This window comes from Rana temporaria, chromosome 1 (assembly GCF_905171775.1).
Source record: "Rana temporaria chromosome 1, aRanTem1.1, whole genome shotgun sequence".
Lineage (NCBI taxonomy): Eukaryota > Metazoa > Chordata > Amphibia > Anura > Ranidae > Rana > Rana temporaria.
In genome coordinates, this window is record NC_053489.1 from 111,742,608 (window position 1) to 111,762,560 (window position 19,953).

The window sequence follows — 19,953 nt, forward strand, 5'->3', positions numbered from 1 at the left end:
TCTCGGAACCTGTAGTGAGTTTATTTATCCAATATAGGAGGGTGTTACTGTGCAAAGGGCCTTTATTCATTTTTTTTATAAAGGTCCCTTTGAAACCAAACTTTGGCTAATTGTAAGTTTATTACATTTATTTTAATGGGTATTTAATTGATATTAGAAGCTTTGTTTCCATTTTATCCTAGCCACTTCTTGGGACCCATGACAATTAGTCTTGCATTGGGGCTTGCAAAAATGATATGCTCGGTGTATATTAGGTAAACAGTGCTTCTTTTTTTTTCTGAAGCATGGTTGAGTAGCAATGACATGACAGGGATTGTCACAGTTTATGCGTCATGAATTATTGTAGCACCTGATCAACCAAACTTGTCTTTGTGGGAGGACTGAAATGTTCACATTTTATAATTAGGTATTCTATAGACAAACATGAGCAGACTCCAAACAGAACATGATACCTTAATTATGAATTCCCAGTACAGAAGATAGGACTGGTGTGCCCTGACCGTGCACAGATCTATTAAATAAACTACTTCCCAGGTCGTAAACCACTATGGAAAACAGATGTCTGCATGTGTTATATCTACTTACACAGGTGTTTTTTCTCTTTTCCAAGCCAGTAATCAATTGAAAAAGTATATGTGGGAAGATTATAATTAAAAAACCTTCTCCAAGCAGAGGCTTTGGGTTGGGGGTGTTTATATAGACAGTGTCTGAAAAATAGTAAGTAGATTGCCCACCCAGTACATGTTTTTTGAGAGCCTTTGAAGAGCAATATACAGTACATGCTTATAATTTGTCTAGAGAGTTTAGACTTAGATTAAAATTTGAAAGAGTTGACAGCTTGAAGTTGATTGGTTTCCATGAGCATCAAGACATTTTTTTCATACACTAGTGATTTTCAAAAGAATGTTCATACGAAATTCTTAGAACTTTCAATGACTTGATGAAGATCGCTTGAAAGCACTTCAAAATTGAATTTGCTTTTAACGGTTGATTTTGGAATAACATTGACTTTGCTGAATAAACTGCATTCACTGTTGGTTGGAAATTAATTTGTTCAAGAAAACATTTCCATCCTTCTCCTGCCTGATTTTTCTTGTCACTGCTGTCAAAAAAAGAATGAAAAAATTTGAACACAATTCTAATAGTGTATGGCCAGCTTTGGAGAATACTAATGAGTCCCTATAGGTATCTGTGCATGTCGAATGTAACACAACAGTGTGTTTTATTTAGTGTTTCATAAAGAAGTGGATGATTTTGACTACAAAATCTAATCTCTTCATTATGTGATCATTATTATTTAAAATAAAACTATAGGCAAAACTTTCCTTTTCGATAGAGCACCCCTGTCATATTTTCACCATCTGTGTGCCATTGCAGAGATTTCCCTTCACTTAATCTCCCAAAGCCAAACAGGAAGTGAGAGGCAATCCCTGCCATGAAAAAAAAATATTAAAAGCCAGCAGCTACAAATACTGCAGCTGCTGACTTTTAATATTAGGACACTTACCTGTCCTGGAGTCCAGCGCTGTGCTGGGAGTCAAGTGTTCCCAGAGCACAACGGGGGGAGAACGGGAGGTGACGTTCTGCCTGCAGTTTACCCGAAACTGTGTGGCCAGAAGTGGGTGCAAATACCTGTCTTTAGACAGGTATCTGCACTCCCCTCCCCCCTTAAAGGTGTCAAATGTGACACCGGAGGGGGGGAGGGTTCCGATCAGCGTGAGTTACACTTTAGGGTGGAGCTCCGCTTTAAGAGAATCCCTCGGGGAACCCCCGGGTCACCAGAACTAGTGTCCCCATTGGAAGATCTCCCCTTTATTAATTTTCTGGGGACAACCCTACATTTGAGATTTTCTTTTACTTTCCCTTTCAATGACAATGGCAAACAGGACAAACAGAGAGAGTGAGTCTATTTAGGATGGCACAGACAGCAATAACACCTGACAAGCATACTAATCCCTCTCCACTCTATCCAATAAAGATTTATACTTACCTAGGTGAATGCAGCATTGTCCCAATGCTGCATCTGTCCCCCGCCGCCTCTAGCACTGAGAACGAAGCGATCTAACACCATTGATCGCTCGGTTCTCACAGCTACCCGAGCAGAGAGCTGGAGATCATCAGTCACCACTCTTCTCTGCCTCCGCTGGGGTGGGGGGGGGGGGGGGGAGCCTTAGGCTTAGGCTCTCAGCAGCTCGCTGAAAGGCTGAGCCGGGGGCAAGTCCAGGCATACGGGCAGATCCCGACCATATGGTCCTGGTCTTTCCTGAGCCTGAATCAGCTCTGTGACATCAGCAGACAGCTGGGTCACAAGAGTACAAAATGAACTGCACTCCTGTGATCCACAGGAGAAGTACAGCCAAACAAGCTTTGACTCTACTTCTCCTTTAAATCTTTTAGTAAATCGTCTTCAGTGTGTTACTAACATGTTATAGGGGAAAAAAAAGTGCTTAAGTTATGGGATACGTAATTTAAAGGCCCTTCCTGGAGAAAGTGAAATACATGGGATTTCTTAGGTCTTCCAATGTGTTTTGGTTCTGGAATGTATAAAAAGTCTTACAGATAACAATACATTTTTAAGCGTTTTTTTTTTTTTTTTTGCTACAATGTTTCTGTTATTTACTGTTGTAAGACAAATGGATAGTGGTACACAAACATATGAAAAAAGTGACTTCTTTATTGGTCCATAAAATCAATTGCACAGGAGAAGAACAGAAATTCCTAACATATTTCACGCACACAGACGCTTAGTCATGATGGTGTGCCGCTACCTATTTTTCTTACAACAGTGAATGCCAGTGACATGCTCTGAGCAGCTGACTGAGGCGGGCAAGCATGTACTGACCTAGAGTGACATCATAATTGTATCTTAATTTGTTCTAAACAAAAATGTTGACAAAGGAGACTATCTATTTTTAGGGTTATATATTAATTCTATAGTATAGCCTGCGAGCTATGTTATATACATACCTGTATATTCAGTCAGTGAAAAAGTTGGAAATTAACGACTACAGTAGTAATGTGCAGCAATACATAACCACCAACCAGAATTTGTTTACCATCGCTAAAAAATGTAAAATGTATTTTTGATTGGTTACTGTAGGTTGATACTGATACAATCTGCATTTCACATAAAAAATCCAAGGCAGGGTCCTGTTACTGTAAGTTTTTAAAACTATTTCTCAAAAATGTTGTGCTTATATTTGTATATGCAGAGTCTATAAAAAGGAGTGGAAGAAAAAACTGAAGTGATTGATTAATAGCATTATTAATGAGAACATCTACCAAAAAAATCTGTATAAAAGCAACATAATAAACACTAATTTCTGAACCATAAATCTTGGGTGCAACAGACATGTCTCACTGTCATTTGATAATGTTGTCTGCTTTGCTCCATCGTCCTTGTCTTTCATGTTCATTCATAGTAAAGTCATGTTTATTAACTACATGAACTAAATTTATAGTTCATTGCCAATATTACAATCATGCACAATGAATTATTAACATGTTTACAAGCTAAAATCAATATCTGTTTTTCATCAGGCCCAGTGGACGACCTGCTTAAAAGATTGGGTTTAAACCATACGTCTGGTGAAGATATTAGCATAGAAGTTTTGCCCTTATTACCAAGTTCTTCAGAGGAGGACAGTGACTGTGACAACTCCACTGCTGTTCCGACTTCCCCAACTTTAAAATTCATTAATGGGAAACAAGAAATTACTCCAGATCCCAAAGATTCAAAAGCAGAAGAGGTTAAAGGGGAACTAATTGAAAGTGTTACACCATCAGTGAATGCATCAGTCACTCAGTTAAGTGAAACTTCTGAACAAGATGTACAGTCAACAGATAAACCAGACCTTACTTCTGATGAATCAGAAGAACCTGAATCAAGTGGAGATACTGCAATACCAATAAAGGAACTGCCAACAACACAAGCATATTTAGTAACTCAAAAGCCAACTACTCAAGAGCCTGCCATACCATCTTATTCCAGTGCTGCTCAAACAATAGAATCTTCTGACGATGTAAAATTTAATATTACAGTAATTAGCAGTGCTGAACCAACCACAAAATATGCTGAGGTCTCTCAAGCAGGTGCAGTGACAGATTCTGCTGAATTAATATCAAGTCAAGTGGTAGTAGAAACAGCTACACAAGATGCAAGTGGAAGAATAGTTTTACCAACCACAGTTTCTTTTAAGCTTGTAGATCCATCAACTGCATTATATATTCAGGAAGGTTCTGGTGAGCCAGAAATAGAGCCCATTGTTAACGTAACATCTACTGTATATATGTTTCAAGAAAGCAAAGTACCTTCAACACTGGCAACAGTGGAACTTGGAGCTATTGTGTCTACAGAGTCTCCTCACGTAGATGAAATACCTTCTCCATCTAGTCCATCAGTCCCTGAGACAGAGGATATGGAAAGCACTACAATTTTTATCGAAGCTGAAGATAGCTTATACACAAAATTACCAGAAAGATTGGAACAAGGTGAAGTTGAAAGCTCAGCTGTAGATGATTTTGGTGAACTTCTTTCTACTCCAAAGGTATTTTCTACAGAAGCAACTGAAATAGTAACAAAATCTTCACAATTGGATGAATTAAGTTCCAGAGTAGAATCAATCCCTGAAGTTTCAACAGAGAGTTTAAGATCTGTATCTGTTCAAGTGGCAGAAGAAAGTTCGGGTCTCGAAGATATCACTGAATATATAACAAGCACACCATCAAAAGAAGAAGTGAAAGAGATCCAAACAGAGTCAATTGAGGCTGTTGTTACTGAACAGAAGCTTGCTGCCACATTAAAATCAACAACTGCAACTGAACTAACTGATGTCTTTAGTGAAGGGACTGCCTCAGAAGCTCCGACCCAAAAAATTATAACAATTGATCAGAGTTTTGTTGATCAGGGTTCAGGTGATCTTAAGGATACTTTCACAGATTTTTTTATTACAACCCACATTCCACCAGCGCATATTAGTACTGAATTACCTGCCAAAGAAACAACAGAGAAAGAATATAAGAGTGAGCCAAGCATTTCAACAACAGTCTCATCACCTGTTTCTATTTCTTCTGAATATACTTCACAATTGCCAACTGAAAAAGACAAGTCATACTTTTTATTGGGGTCAGGTGATGGGGAAGAGACTTCAGAAGGTCCAGAAGATAAAGAAACATTTAGCACATCTGCAGATAAACTCACTTCTCACTTCTCAGAAACTGTAAGCCCGAGAGGCATAAAAATAACTTTTTCTGAATCTACCTCTGAAATAAGCACTTTATTACCTACCTTAGAAGCAGGTTCTGGATATGAGCCAGAAGTTACTTCCAAGCCATCTGAAAGTGAGTCATCTTCTCAATTGTATGTAATCTCAGCTGAAGTTTCTGAAAAATACACAAAAACACCCTTACTTGAAAACATTTCCACCACTAGCGAACCTAAGTCGTTTTTTGAAACTGATACAAGCACATCTAAACCTCAGTTTCAAACTGATGCACCTAAAGCAGACGAAGAGCTTACTATTCCTCCACTACCAGTATCCACTGTAGCTGTGAAAGATGAAGTTAGAAAGGCCACATCAAGTCCAGTTATTCTAGATACCTATAGAGCATTTATTAGCACTGCTTTACCATCTCTAGAGCAAGGCTCAGGTGAGGAAGGCGAAGCATCTACATTTTCAGATAGGAGCAGCCCAGAATCCCCTACTGACCAAGAATCTATATATATTACTACTAGTTTGCCAGCTTTAGAAATAACATACAGTGTAGAAGAAATAAAAACTGTAGAACCTGATGTGGGAACCCTTACTCAGGAAAGTACAGATGAACCTGAGACATTTAGACCCGAACTTTTGGATACAAAGGAAGCACCAGTACCGCTCCTGAGCACAAATAAACCAGTAACAAAAGTTACTTCTCAAGATAAAGTAGTTGATGATAAGTACTTTACAGAACAAGGCTCAGGTGATGAGGTTGGATTGTTTACAACTTCTTCGACAGATGTGAAACCCACCAGAGTTGTTAGCACAATTTCATCAGCTGAAGATTTGGTATTGAGCATTAAAACAGAAACCATTAAGCAAGAACTTAAAACAAGCACAATTCTCCCATTTAGAGAATTAGGCTCAGGAGATCAGGAAGACACCTTTACACCGTCTCCCAAAAAAGTGGTGGTAGCATCCGAGGTGTACATTACAACCATTTCTTCAGCTAAGGAATCTCAAGACAGTGTGGTGACACAGACTAGTGCACTACATCTGAAAGACGAAATTAGCACCCCATCATCATTTGTTGATCACGGCTCTGGAGATCAGGAAGGCAAAGAACCTTTGTTCACCACTCCGGTTCTTAGAACTGAAGTAAAAGAAATTGAGGAAACAGCCAGTTTACCAACTACAGAATTTTCAGAAGTGGTCCCAACAGAAGCCGCTGATGTAGAGGTTAAAACAGGTGACCTTTTCACGGATCAACCTGCCATCATCTTGGAGACCAGCAGTGATACTTTACCTCAAAAACTCACTGTTAGTGAATCATCGTTTATAGAAGGGAGCTCAGGAGATTCAGTCACCATTTCTACTGTATCACCACCAGTCATCAAATCTGAAGAAAGCACAACACAAAAGGAAGCTTCAACAGAAGAAACAGAAGCTACAGATGCTTCAACAGTACAAAAAACAGCTATCTCTGATTTGCCATTGATTGATCAAGGTTCTGGGGAGGAAGACAAACCATACACAGAGCCTTCCATCGCAATTTCTACATCATCACAGCCCAAAGAGCAGATTAGTACCATCCTGCCACCCACAGAAAAAATTGAGACAGCTAGTGAGCTCGAAAGCTTAACTCAAATACCTGTAACACTGCAATCAGAAGTGAGTTTCATCTTTAGTACATCTCAGCTATTGACAGATAAAACAAAACCCTTCAGTGAAGAAGTGTTGCAAACAAAGGTGGTAACAGATTCCCCTATAAGTGTTGATGATGAAGGTGACTACATCATTGGTACCGGTAAATCACCTAGTTTTGAAGTAATTGAAGAAAGCACAATCAGCAGCATCTGGGTACAACCTAATGATACCATAAGTGAAGTTGTTACTTCTACATCTATTGCTACAGAATTTTTCCTGGATGACAAATCAAAGATGGGAACTTCAGAGGAGCCAAAATCATTAATCTCAGAGGAAGGGCTGGAAATAAAGTCAACTCTCGCTACACCTCAGGAGGAAGTTATGACTACAGAAAAAGCACCAGAGGATGGATCTGGAGATATATTTGCTGGCATTGCCACTACAAGTGTAATAGAAGTGCACACTACTGGGTCTACTAGTGAAGGAGATAGTCCTGAACTTTTGACAGATGCACAAGCTACAGAAAGTCCGCAGACAATAAGTGTAGATTCTATATTCTCAACTCAAGTGTCTGATATCTTACTAGAACCTCAAGAGGTTTCCACTGAAGCCAAAAAGACAGGTCTCGAAGAAGAAGAAAGCAGCTCTCTCACTGTTTCTACAAGTACCTCTCAAGTTACAGATACCTATAAATCCATACAACCTTCTTTTGAGCCAGAGGCAAAAGATTTGGTAGATTCATTTTCAGGAGAAAGTTCTGGAGAAGGTACTCTTCCTGATGGACCATTTATTACCACATTCCCTCCTTTGGTTTCAGTTCAAACAGATGCTGAGTTTCACAGAGTAGCTCTAAAGACACAAAAACCTTTGCTTCTAACTGACTTTTCCACTCCTCCTCAAAGTGAAGTTTTCTTAGAAACAACTTCTAAAAGCTTTGAAGCTGAAACATTTGTAGATATAACAGTAGATGATTTTGCCAAAGTATCCGGAACTGCTGCAACTGAAGAGCATTCAGAAATACCACCTGGATTAACATCTGTAGTTCCTTTTGAGACTAAAGAAACTGCTACAGTTACATTGAAAGACATTTTTTCAACACCTTTCAGTAAAATAGTTGATGGTTCAGGAGAGGGATCTGGATTGGAAATATTTTCTGATACAGCCAAATCATCTCAACAGCCACAAACAGAAGAAGATATTTTGCCAGTCAGTACACCCGGTGTAATTATAACTAAGGAGGATGATACAACAGAAAAAATAACTGCTGACCAGTTCACAGTAACAGTGCCTCTAATCGATATTAAGGATTTAGGCGATCCAGCGGCCACTTATTTAGCAAGCACCAAACTGCCTGAAGCAGTAGGCACACCAGAAGCAACTAAAATATTAGCGATAGGTGAGCCCAGTGTTGGCCAAGGAGTAACAGAACCAGAGCTGTACCTTACATCAACTGTTATTGTTGATGTAAAAGACAAAGATCAAATTACTGAAGTTGTTCTCCCTGCTGAAGACTCCAAAATAGATCTTGTGCCAACAGATTATATTAATTTGGATACTGCTACGTCACAACAAAAGCTTGCTACAGAACAGCCTGATTTTCTATCAACTTCTCTTCCAAAAGACACCACTGAGATACCTGTAGCTGAGATATTTAGTACAAAATTGTCAGCTGAAGATACAAGCATTGTTGTTGGCACATCAGCCCAGCCACCAAGATTTGTAACAGAAGATACAGACGAATCTGAGTATCCCCCTGCAGATGTGATAAGTCCAAGTTATGAGGATAAGACATCTTTAATATTTGAACAAACAGAGCAAGAAGGTGCTGTGGAGAGCACAGAAGAACCCAGGGCTCCTGTAACTGTTATTCTGGTCAATGGTGCATCTGACTATACAGGAAAAATTATTCCAAGTACTTTACCTTCTGCTGGCTCTGAGTCTTATCATGTTTCAGGACAGGAAGCTAGTGCTGACATTACTGCCACCTACAAACCAACAGGCATTGAGCCATCTGATGCAACAGATAGCCCACCGGAACTCTCTGATAAAGACATATATGATTCCTCCACTCCACAGCCTGCTGCTAGAGAAGAAGTTTCAGTCACATCTGACATCTTTGAACCCACACATGATCCAGACACTGAGATAGACCATGATGACACTACTACACAGGAACCTGCGCTGCTTATTTTTACTGATGAAACACCTGTTAAAACAGATGCTTCAATTGCTCCCGAGCCAGAAACACCACCTTCAATAGCTGCTGAGCCAGATAAAGAGCATGCTGAAACTCAACCTGATGTAATTATACAAGAGGCATCAACTGCTCCCTCACATGCTGCTGAGCTGACAACAGAGAGTGAAGAAGAAAAGTATGCAAGGGGCATAACACCACTACCAGACTTTGATATCCAGATCTCCACTAGTAATAACGTTGACGGAACTGAGCTGCAAATAACAAGTAAGGCACAATCATGCTGTTTCCGTTATAGCCATCTTTAATATATATATATATATATACAGTATATGTATATATATGTGTGTGTGTGTATGTGTATACATATATGTTCATCATTCATATATCATATTTACTTGACTATTTAAATTAGTATTTTTAACTTCGGTACAACCTATTATACTATTATATTTAAAGTAGTAAATGACTTATACAGTTCAACCTCATTGTTTACTTAGTACTACTAATTACATGTAACAATTGATGTTATTCATTTCTGCTCATGAACCCATACGTATGTGCATTCGCAATGTAATATCTCAAGTCATCATGAGCTTTCTTGGGCACAAACACACATTGGACACATCAGCAAACTACATTTCAGACTTTGTTCAAAATACTGACACATGTCCTGGACCTGGTTTCACAAACATATTATAAGTGGGGCCATTGCACATTATATTAGTGGGGCCATTACATATGTCCACATCCTTCTGCATTATTGTCTTCAACATATGCGGTACAAAACTTCTAGTATACATCGAGGAATGGCTAATTCTTATAATTATTAAAGCACAATTTGAGATTATTTTTTTGTAAAGAGGCACATTACTTTCTAGGCTCCTGTACACTTTTTTTAATCTAAAATCTAAAAGCTTGCATCTCTACAGACATTTTTGCTGCACTTGGCCACCAGAATATAATAGAGCAATAACATAAAGTGAGAAATGGTTTCCACATAGATTTCTAAAAGAATTTATATTTTTAGCATAGGAAAATTAGCCATTGGTATGCTTTTTCTTAACTGTTTAGGTGAATTATTTTGTTGTACAGGTCATTTAAGCTTAAGCTGCAACTGTCCTTCCATATTTTGACCTATTTTTGAGGAATGTTTCCTTGTAATGTTTTGTTTTATTTCAGCTCAAGACCCATGCAAGGTGAATCCATGCCAACAGGGTGGAACATGTTATGCTCGTGGAACTTCTTCATATGTGTGCACTTGTATGCCTGGTTTCAGTGGAGAACTCTGTGAAATTGGTATGTTGAAGGGCGCTTCTTGGCCTATTTGTTAAGACTTTACAAGTAAAGAAGTTGTTTGCTGTGGAGTAACCTAAGGCAATCAAACAGATTTAGTTTCCTACAGTTAGCTTAATTAAAGAAGTATGGTAATTTAAATAGCAGATTAAGAGAATTATGGTTGTCATAAATTACAGCTTTACAATGTAAAATTATTTGCTCTACCTCTTTGAATAATCCTAATATAATTAGTTATTGACTCTGAAATTATGCATAATATTATTAGGGCTGTATTTCTTATCTGAACCTTTGTTTTTTGCAGATATTGATGAATGTCAGTCCAATCCATGCCGCAATGGAGCCGCGTGTGTTGATGGTGTAAACTCATTTATGTGCCTTTGCCTTCCGAGCTACACTGGAGCACTTTGTGAACAAGGTAAGTGACAAATTAATGAAATGCTTATTATATTAAAAGTAACCTTGTCACACATCTGGGCAATCCAAACACAACATGTAAAAGTGCATAAACTGAAGTTTCCTTCGGAAAGTAGTAGATCCAGCTTAATTTACATGATCACCTTTTTCTGTAAAACATTTATTTATTACATCTGTGAGTGGAAGATGAGCCAAATCCGATACCACATCCCCAACCAGTTATTCAAAAATACAAGAAATATACAAATGGGGCTTTAAAGTTGCCATAATGAAAGCCTACAAAATTTGAACCATAAAATCATGTTTTTAGTGTATAGAACAATAAAAAATTTAAAACAGTGACAATGGACACCGAGCAATAATATACTTATTTGTGAGCACACACCAGGTGCTATTGGAAAGGTTTACTCTCCATTGTAGACAAGCGCAAAAAATACTGTTAGAATTTTTTATTTCATTGATAGTTTTGACATGTAATATTTATTAGAAACACCTGTCTGTACATGCCTCAACACACCTCAGGAAATCCGTTGACCCCCATGGGAGAGAGACCCCCCACGGGGCACACTAAACCAACCAAGGGGGGAAAGTCACAAGTGGAGCGCAGGAGGGGGTATGGAAGTGTATTTTATTAAAACCAGTTTTTTAAAGTTGCCACAAGGAGACACCTAAATACCAGCCAACTGAATAAACAAAGGAGATCCATGTTAACTGAAAGCATAATGGGTAATGGAATCTACGGGGCTGGAGGAATGAGGTCCACTTGCGGCTCCTCCCACTTGGTTCATATGGGGTGCCATGTGGGGTCTACACGTTCCCAGGAGTGTGTTAAGGCATGTGCAGACAGGTGTTTCTATTAAACAGTGTGATTTTCGGAGTGGAAACAGTTTGAAACCATCATTGGAAATAAAAAAAATGCTAACAACTTTGCATTTTTCTATAATTGTGAATGAAACTTTCCAATGGCACCTGGAGTCTGCTAACAAATAAGTGTATTACTGCTCAGTTTACATCGACACTGTTTTACATTTTGTATTGGTCTGTACAAAAAAAAAAAACTTTTTATGGTTAAAATTGTATAAGCTTTTATTATGGCACCGTTAAAGTCCAATTTGTATATTTGTATATTTGTTTGTATTTTTTTTCTGTAAAAGCCAATCCTGACTTTCCCTCTTCAGCTTCCCAAGCCTTCTTTTTGATCAGGGAGGCTGCCTATTGCATTAGTTGACCAACAGGGAGCTCTGGAATGTGAAATGGTTGGTGCCAAGCTTCACTCTACAGGAAACATTGACTTATCCATATGTCTTTAGCTGTCTATATTTATATTTATATTTTAGTTGACCTATTGATCATTTTAACATGTGGTTTGCAATCAAAGTTGTTCCTTTTTATGCGCTTTTTTTTCATCAGATTATGCATTTTTAATTGGTTAAGTTACATTAAACAAGAGGGAAAAAACACCCTTGTGAGTTGTGTAAACAGTGCCGATCCTGACCTCCCTGGGGCCCTAAGCATTAATTACATGTCACATTAAAGTTGAGAAGTGCGCGCGCGTGGGGGGGCACTGCCGACAGTGACATATCACATTAAAGATTAAAGTTGACAAGCGGGGGGAGGGGGTGTTCTGCTGTCGGAAATGACATCTTACATTAAAGTGAGAAGCGGGGGGAGGGAGGTGCTGACTTCTTACCTCTTCTCCCATGCAGCCAGCCAGTTGAGAAGCGGGGTGAGGGGCCGAAAATGACTTCTCACCAGGTGGGGCCTCTAGTAATTTGGGGGGCCCTCTGCAGCTTTGCGGGGGCCCTAAGCGGCTTGCATAGTGATCGGCCCTGTGTGTAAACTCTGCAGCTGTGGACTGTATTGAGGAACACTGGTTATAAAGGCAACAGACACTGTGGATCTGAAAACTGCTAATTAAATATAGGAGAACAGATGTGTTGTTATAGTCTTTTTTTTTTTCTATTCTCTATTATAAGTCAGCATTTTTGTTATACTTTATGCAGAGAAAGTCAAACAACAACAAAGGTGCCAGCCAACAGGATCTTCATACAATAGTGAGATCATTAGACCCTCATTGGTGTGGTGATGGTGGGATTTTAAGTTGTGAAACCCTTTTAGATGACTGTATTTATTTGTTCCATACTTCACATGCTAGCTTTGCTTCTTGGGAAAAAGTTCATTATTTTCACTGGGATGGTAAATGACACAGCTCTGCTAAGCTCTCTGCGAACCAAGACACTTTAATGCTGGCACTTTGATTTGTGTGTTCCACATTGTCTGCATTTGCTGATGTTTTCATTGGTTGTCTGCAAGCTGTTTTTATGTATGCAGTTTGTCTGCACTGCCCTGTACACTGTAAGTAGCAATCTAGTAAGATTTACATCATAACCACTGACAGCTTCTGTACATTTTGCTGCTATTTGCTATCTAGGCTTATAGTTTTAACCTTTGTGTATTCACAACTGTTTGAATTTGGACACTAACATGCATAAATACATGCCATGACGGAGGAGATGACAATAGTATTATATTAGCAAGTTTCTAAATTGTATTATATTGTAAAGCACTATGCAAAGTGTTGACGGTATATAATTGTAGAAATATTCATATATATATATATATATATATATATATATATATATATATATATATATATATATATATAAAATTAAAATGATAATAATATTATATTATAAAATAGTATCATCTCAGAAATAAAACTTTTTAAATAGGCCCTTTGGTTTTAAAAGTCTTTCACCTGACTATTTATTTCAAGAGCAATTTTCCCATGATAATTTACACTATCCTTGCTTTGTGCACTGGTCCCAATCATTTGGTGGAGGGGGGATTATGGTGTGGGGATGTTTTTCAGGGGTTGGGCTTGGCCCCTTGGTTCCAGTGAAGGGAACGTCAGCATATCAAACATTTTTGACAATTTAATACTCCCAACTTTGTGGGAACAGTTTGAGGATGGCTCTTTCCTGTTCCAACATGACTGCACACCAGTGTACAAAGCAAGGTCCATAAAGACATGGATGAGTGAGTTTAGGGTACAGGAACTTGACTGGCCTGCACAGAGTCCTGACCTCAACCCAATAGAACACCTTTGGGATGGTTTCGAGTGGAGACTGCGAGCCATGCCTTCTTGTCCAACATCAGTGCCTGACCTCACAAATATGCTTTTGGAAGACTTTACATTCCTGAAGACACACACCTAAACCTTCTGAACAGCCTTCCCACAAGAGTTGAAGCTGTTATAGCTGCAAAAGGGTGGGCAAACTCAATATTGAACCCTACGGACTAAGACTGGGAAGCCATTAAATTTCATGTGCGTGTAAAGGCAGTTGTCACAATACTTTTGACAATGCAGTGTGTGTGTGTATATATATATATATATATATATATATATATATATATATATATATAAAACATATTTTAGGCATGCTATTTAACAGTAAAGGTCTTTCTTCTGTAGTCATCTAAAAGTCCTGAGAGGGCCCGGTCATCTTTGACGTGATGTCAGCAGCCCCAGAGCTGTAACTCAAGTTATACCCTATAGTATTGATCTTCATTCCTCCCTTGGCACTTACATAAACAGTTATGTAGTGAGGTGATAGGTGTAGGAGCTGGGCTAGCACAGACAGTAATTAGACACTTCCAGAACAGGAGATGGCTATGGAATGCAAAGAAGAAGGGGGCTGTGCTAGGGAATTGACTCTTTGTGAAAAAGTCAAATTTGTCAGCAACTGTAGTGGCATACTGCAAGCCAGTGGAAAAAAAAATAAGGAAAAGAAAAACACTGCAAGTAAACATGTAAACTACTAGATTTTTCTATGCTTTTGTATGCATTTTTTTTTAAGTTGTGACAGGGGAAGGGGGGAATAACTAAAACTGGTGCACATTGCATATGGTGTAACAGTGCATAGTTACCAATCAGCTTCTAACTTCAGCTTGTTCAATTAAAGGGGTTGTAAAGTTTTCTTTTTTATTTTCTAAATAGGTTCCTTTAGGCTAGTGCATTGTTGGCTCACTAACCTTTTCCTTTGATTTCCCTTCTAAATTTTTGTTTTCTTTGTCTGAATTTCTCACTTCCTGTTCCTCCTCAGTAAGCTTGCCCCCATCACTTGAGCCGTTCCAGCTGGGGGTTAGTCAGCCAGAACTGCTTACTGAGGAGGAAGAGGAAGTGAGAAATGCAGGCAAAGAAAACAAAGAAGAAAAAAAACATTTAGAAGGGAAATCCAAGGAAAAGGTAAGTGAACCAACAATGCACTAGCTTAAAGGAACCTATTTAGAAAATAAAAAACAAACCTTTACAACCTCTTTAAGCTTTGACAATAAAACGTAAACGCTGATTGGTTACTATGCACAGTTGTACCAGATTCTGTGTACATCAGTTTTAGTAAATCCCACCCGACGTATCTTTAAAATTTAGCTTCATAACATTTCACCAAAAGCACAAAAGCACCTAATTTCAGCCAAATTCCAGATTCTAAAGGTGGCTTTAGGTAGGTAGGTACCATGTTTCACTGTGAAAAGGCAGAATGAGCAGTTGAAAATAGCCTACCTTCTGCAATTCCATGCAGGACTTCCATTCTCCAAACTGATGGAACATTAAACATCAGAATGGAATTTTTTGGTCTTTATTACACTCGCAACTTGTTGACTGAGCTTTGGATAAAACTGCCATTTCGTGAAATTGTTAGAAAAGGAAAGTTATTGTTCATGTAACTTTCTCTCCTATGGTACGTTATGTCTGTAGAATAAAATATCAAAAATATAGTAAAAGCTGAAATGTACTCACTATCCCAGGTCAGTCAGTGAAACAAGACAGCAAATACCAGCAGGACTGCTTTCGTAGCTGGTTAAATGTTTCCCATTTTATCAGTCAGTAACAGATTTTTAGTTCCTTGTCTCTGTATTTCATTTTTTCCCTTTGCTGAGGGCTCTGCAGTGGTTTGGGAACTGGAAAAAGTATCCCTAGCCAAATTTCCATTCTGCCAGACAAAATAAAAGTGTATTAGCAATGTAGACACACTCGTCTGGCAGGAGACTACGTTTTGCCGCGTCAGTCCTAAATTCATTGGATTTAAAGAACTGCCAAGCAGATCGATCATGTACCACATTGTACCACAGGATGGGTGTGGGTTAATGCTCAGATTAATTTTTACGGCTTGCAGTTTGTCAAACTCTACATTTCGCTTACAACAAAATGTGCTTTAAGGTTCTAAAATGCGCTCACACCTATAAACTTCTCCAGTGATCTAATAGGTAAAAAATTAAACAGCTTCTTGTATTTACGCACTTTTAAAAGTTTCCTTTACACTGTTGGTGACTATGAATTCTTGTCACATATGACTAAATACTGAAAAACAAATGTACCGGAACGTAAGAATGGACAAATAGGACTATTAATAATGTAGCCAATTTTCTTTCTTTCTTTCTTTCTTTCTTTCTTTCTTTCTTTCTTTCTTTCTTTCCTTTTTTCTTTCCTTCCTTCCTTCTTTCTTTTTCTTTCTTTCTTTCTTTCTTTCTTTCTTTCTTTCTTTCTTTCTTTCTTTCTTTCTTTCTTTCTTTCTTTCTTTCTTTCTTTCTTTCTTTCTTTCTTTCTTTCTTTCTTTCTTTCTTTCCTTCTTTCTTCCCTTCTTTCTTTCTTTCTTTCTTTCTTTCTTTCTTTCTTTCTTTCTTTCTTTCTTTCTTTCTTTCTTTCTTTCTTTCCTTCCTTCCTTCCTTCTTTCTTTCTTTCTTTCTTTCTTTCTTTCCTTTTTTCTTTTTTCTTTCCTTCCTTCTTTATTTTTCTTTCTTTCTTTCTTTCTTTCCTTCCTTTCTTTCGTTTCTTTTTCCACAATGGGTTGCAGGAAAGAAAATCACTAATGCCTTGTTTCCACTGAGTGGATCGGTTCGGTACGGTTTGGTACGCTATTTTGGGTGTTTCCATTATGAAAGCGTGCCATAAAAGCGAACCGTACCGGACCATTCTGGGTCCTGCTTCAGATGTGGGGCCATAGAAAATGGAACGGTTCCATTAGGGCGGACCTACAAATACATCTCACTGATTGGTGGATGCGCTAGGCATTTTTTCGAAATCCTGTATGGTCTCGACGTTCCGATTTGCAGTGGAAACACTCAGGAGAATAGACCGGTCCATTCTAAACCGTCCCAAACATACTGACCCGAACCGTTCCGTTCAGTGGAAACAAGGCATTAGTATCCCCCATCATCACAGTCAGTGTTTATGGGAGAATCCCTCCTGTGGAAACGCTTTTGGTACCCAAGTCTATTGATGGATCAACTTAGCTACAATCAGCCTGTTTATAGACGATTTGAATCTTAAGGCCCGTACACACGATCAGATATTCCAACAGCAATTGTCCGATGGACGTGTTTTGTCGAATAATCCGACCGTCTGTATGCTTCATCGGACAATTGTTGTCGGAATTTCCCGTACACACGATCGGATATTCCAACAGCAATTGTCCGATGGACGTGTTTTGTTGGATAATCCGACCGTCTGTATGCTTCATCGGACAATTGTTGTCGGAATTTCCTGTACACACGATCGGATATTCCAACAGCAATTGTCCGATGGACGTGTTTTGTCAGATAATCCGACCATCTGTATGCTTCATCGGACAATTTTTGTCGGAATTTCCCGTACACACGATCGGATATTCCAACAGCAATTGTCCGATGGACGTGTTTTGTCGGATAATCCGACCGTCTGTATACTTCATCGGACAATTGTTGTCGGAATTTCCGACAACAAATGTGGGATAGCATGCTCTCAAATTGTCCGACAACAAATGTGTTCCGTCGGATCATCCGATCTTGTGTACACAAGTCCGTCGGACTAAAATCCAAAGCACAAACACGCATGCTTCAAACCAATGCTAACCATCAGACAACATTAGCAAAAGTCGCGCAAAGGGTGGCGGTAAAAAGTGTTGGCTGAAAAAGTTCTGCCGTCGGTATGCAGAACAAGTTCACGGACAATGCCATTCAGACAAAAATCCATTGATTTGTCCGATGCAAGTCCGATCGTGTGTGTGTGTGTGAGGCTTTAGCCTGTTCTTAGCAGGGACTGGTTGAGATTCGAGCCATCTTTGACCAGCTTTAGACCTAGTGCCCTCTGTAATCAGCTGAGTAACAGACTTGGTTAGACACACCTCCTTCTCTACTCTACAATACAAGTCTGTGTGAGGACGTTTGTCATGAAGGAAGTGACTGTTACTCAGCTCGGGCAACACAGACCACTGAAGTGTAAAGATAGGAAATTCCATTTTCAATAATATTGAAGGGTATTTTAAGGCATGATAAGGGAAAATATATCATTACATGCAGGGATACAGGATTATAAAAAAAATAAGGAAAACTGGAACTGGTTGGTGGCTTTGAAAAGAAGCTCCAGTTCTATGTTTAAGTTTTTGTAAAGAGGTTTAAAGTATTTAATTAATTGATTTTATGACCACTAATCATTTAAAAGCTTTTATTTATTTTGTTGTAGTCAGGCTATTAAAAGCTGGCTTGAGATAGGATACTATGGACAGTAGTCAGAATTGTTCTTCGTACAAAGGAATGACTTTTGAGTCTTGGCACAAAGGAAGAAAGGGCTGTTAGGGGGTCTACATGCACTGAGGAATTTTTGCCTGCTGTTTAATATGCCCACTCCCATGTGATACCCCTTCCCAACTGCCCAAGACTGGCGGTAGCAACAGGAGCTAACTAATTAATTATGGCCAATTGATTGATCCCTCATGATCAATTAGTACAGTGGTGTTACCCAACAAATACAGTTGGTGGTGACTCATTTACATACTATTATTACCCAATCTGACTATTATCGTAACAATACTACGCCATTCAATTAATGTCCAAAAATAGCCTCAAAGCAAAAAAATAAAAAATAAATTAGCCCCTATTTCCTAACCTGCATTGGAAAATGAAACGCGCAGTGTGATTGGAAGCACATTTACTGTTCATAAATAAGTCTCTAGATTATTAAACTTAAAGCGGATGTGCCACTAAAAAAATATATTAAAAGCCAGCAGGTACAAATACTGCAGCTGCTGACTTTTAATATAAGGACACTTACCTGTCCTGGAGTCCAGCGCCGTCCGCAGCAGAGCACGAGCGATCGCTCGTCACCCTGCTGCTCCCCCCTCCATCCACGGTGAGGGAACCAGGAAGTGAAGCGCTCCGGCTTCACTGCCCGGTTCCCTACGGCGCATGCGCGAGTCGCGCTGTGCCCGCCGATTGGCTCCCGCTGTGTGCTGGGAGCCGAGTGTTCCCAGCATACAACGGGGGACGGACGGGAAGTCAGAAAAACCCGTCTTTTGCCCGTAGCGTGTGGCCGGAAGTGGGTGCAGATACCTATCTATAGACAGGTATCTGCACCCCCCTCCCCCCTGAAAGATGTCAAATGTGACACCGGAGGGGGGGGGGGGCGGGTGCCGATCAGCGTGACTTCACTTTAGAGTGGAGATCCGCTTTAACGCAAGGATATATTTGGTTAAGTATTGTTAAAAACTTAACTGTAATACATGCGGAAATGTGTTTTAATCCTCTGTTAGGTTTTTATTGCAAATGCCACGTACACACAATCAGTTCATCCGATGAAAACGGATCGATGGATTTTTTCATCAGATATCCGATGAAGCTGACTTTCATCAGTCTTGCCTACACACCGTCAGTTAAAAATCCGATCGTGACTAACGCGGTGACGTAAAACACAACAACGTGCAGAGAAAAATGACGTTCAATGCTTCCACCAATGCTTCGACTTGATTCTGAGCATGCGTGGATTTTTGACCGATGGATTTCCCCACAGACGATCGTTTTTTTCTATAGTTTTTTTAACCATCAGATAATTTTAAAACAGGTTTCACCGATGGTAAAAAAAACGATGGGGCCCACACACGATCGGTTCGTCCGATGAAAGCGGTCCATCGGAAGCATTGAACTTCATTTTTCTCTGCACGTCGTTGTGTTTTAAGTCACCGCGTTGGACATGATCAGATTTTTAACTGATGGTGTGTAGGCAAGACTGATGAAAGTCAGCTTCATCGGATATCTGATGAAAAAATCCATCGGTCCGTTTTCACCAGATGAACCGATCGTGTGTACGTGGCATTAGAGTCTCTCTAAGTTTTATTCCACTTTAAACACAATTTTTTCGGTGCATTTTTCATATACAAGCCTTTAACA

The 19,953-nt window shown here is 39.2% G+C and overlaps 1 protein-coding gene across 2 annotated transcripts in view; it reads left to right on the top strand.

Annotated features, from left to right (window-relative positions):
* The window catches only part of VCAN (versican), a 136,523-nt gene that overhangs the window by 74,420 nt on the left and 42,150 nt on the right, over window positions 1-19,953 (top strand). The window contains exons 8-11 of one of the 2 annotated variants that reach the window (XM_040341695.1): window positions 3,541-9,306; window positions 10,222-10,338; window positions 10,640-10,753; window positions 12,756-12,806. In XM_040341695.1, coding sequence (XP_040197629.1) covers window positions 3,541-9,306; window positions 10,222-10,338; window positions 10,640-10,753; window positions 12,756-12,806 — 6,048 coding nt within the window. The remainder of the gene's footprint in view (window positions 1-3,540; window positions 9,307-10,221; window positions 10,339-10,639; window positions 10,754-12,755; window positions 12,807-19,953) is intronic. The other variant, XM_040341698.1, reaches the window with a different exon arrangement.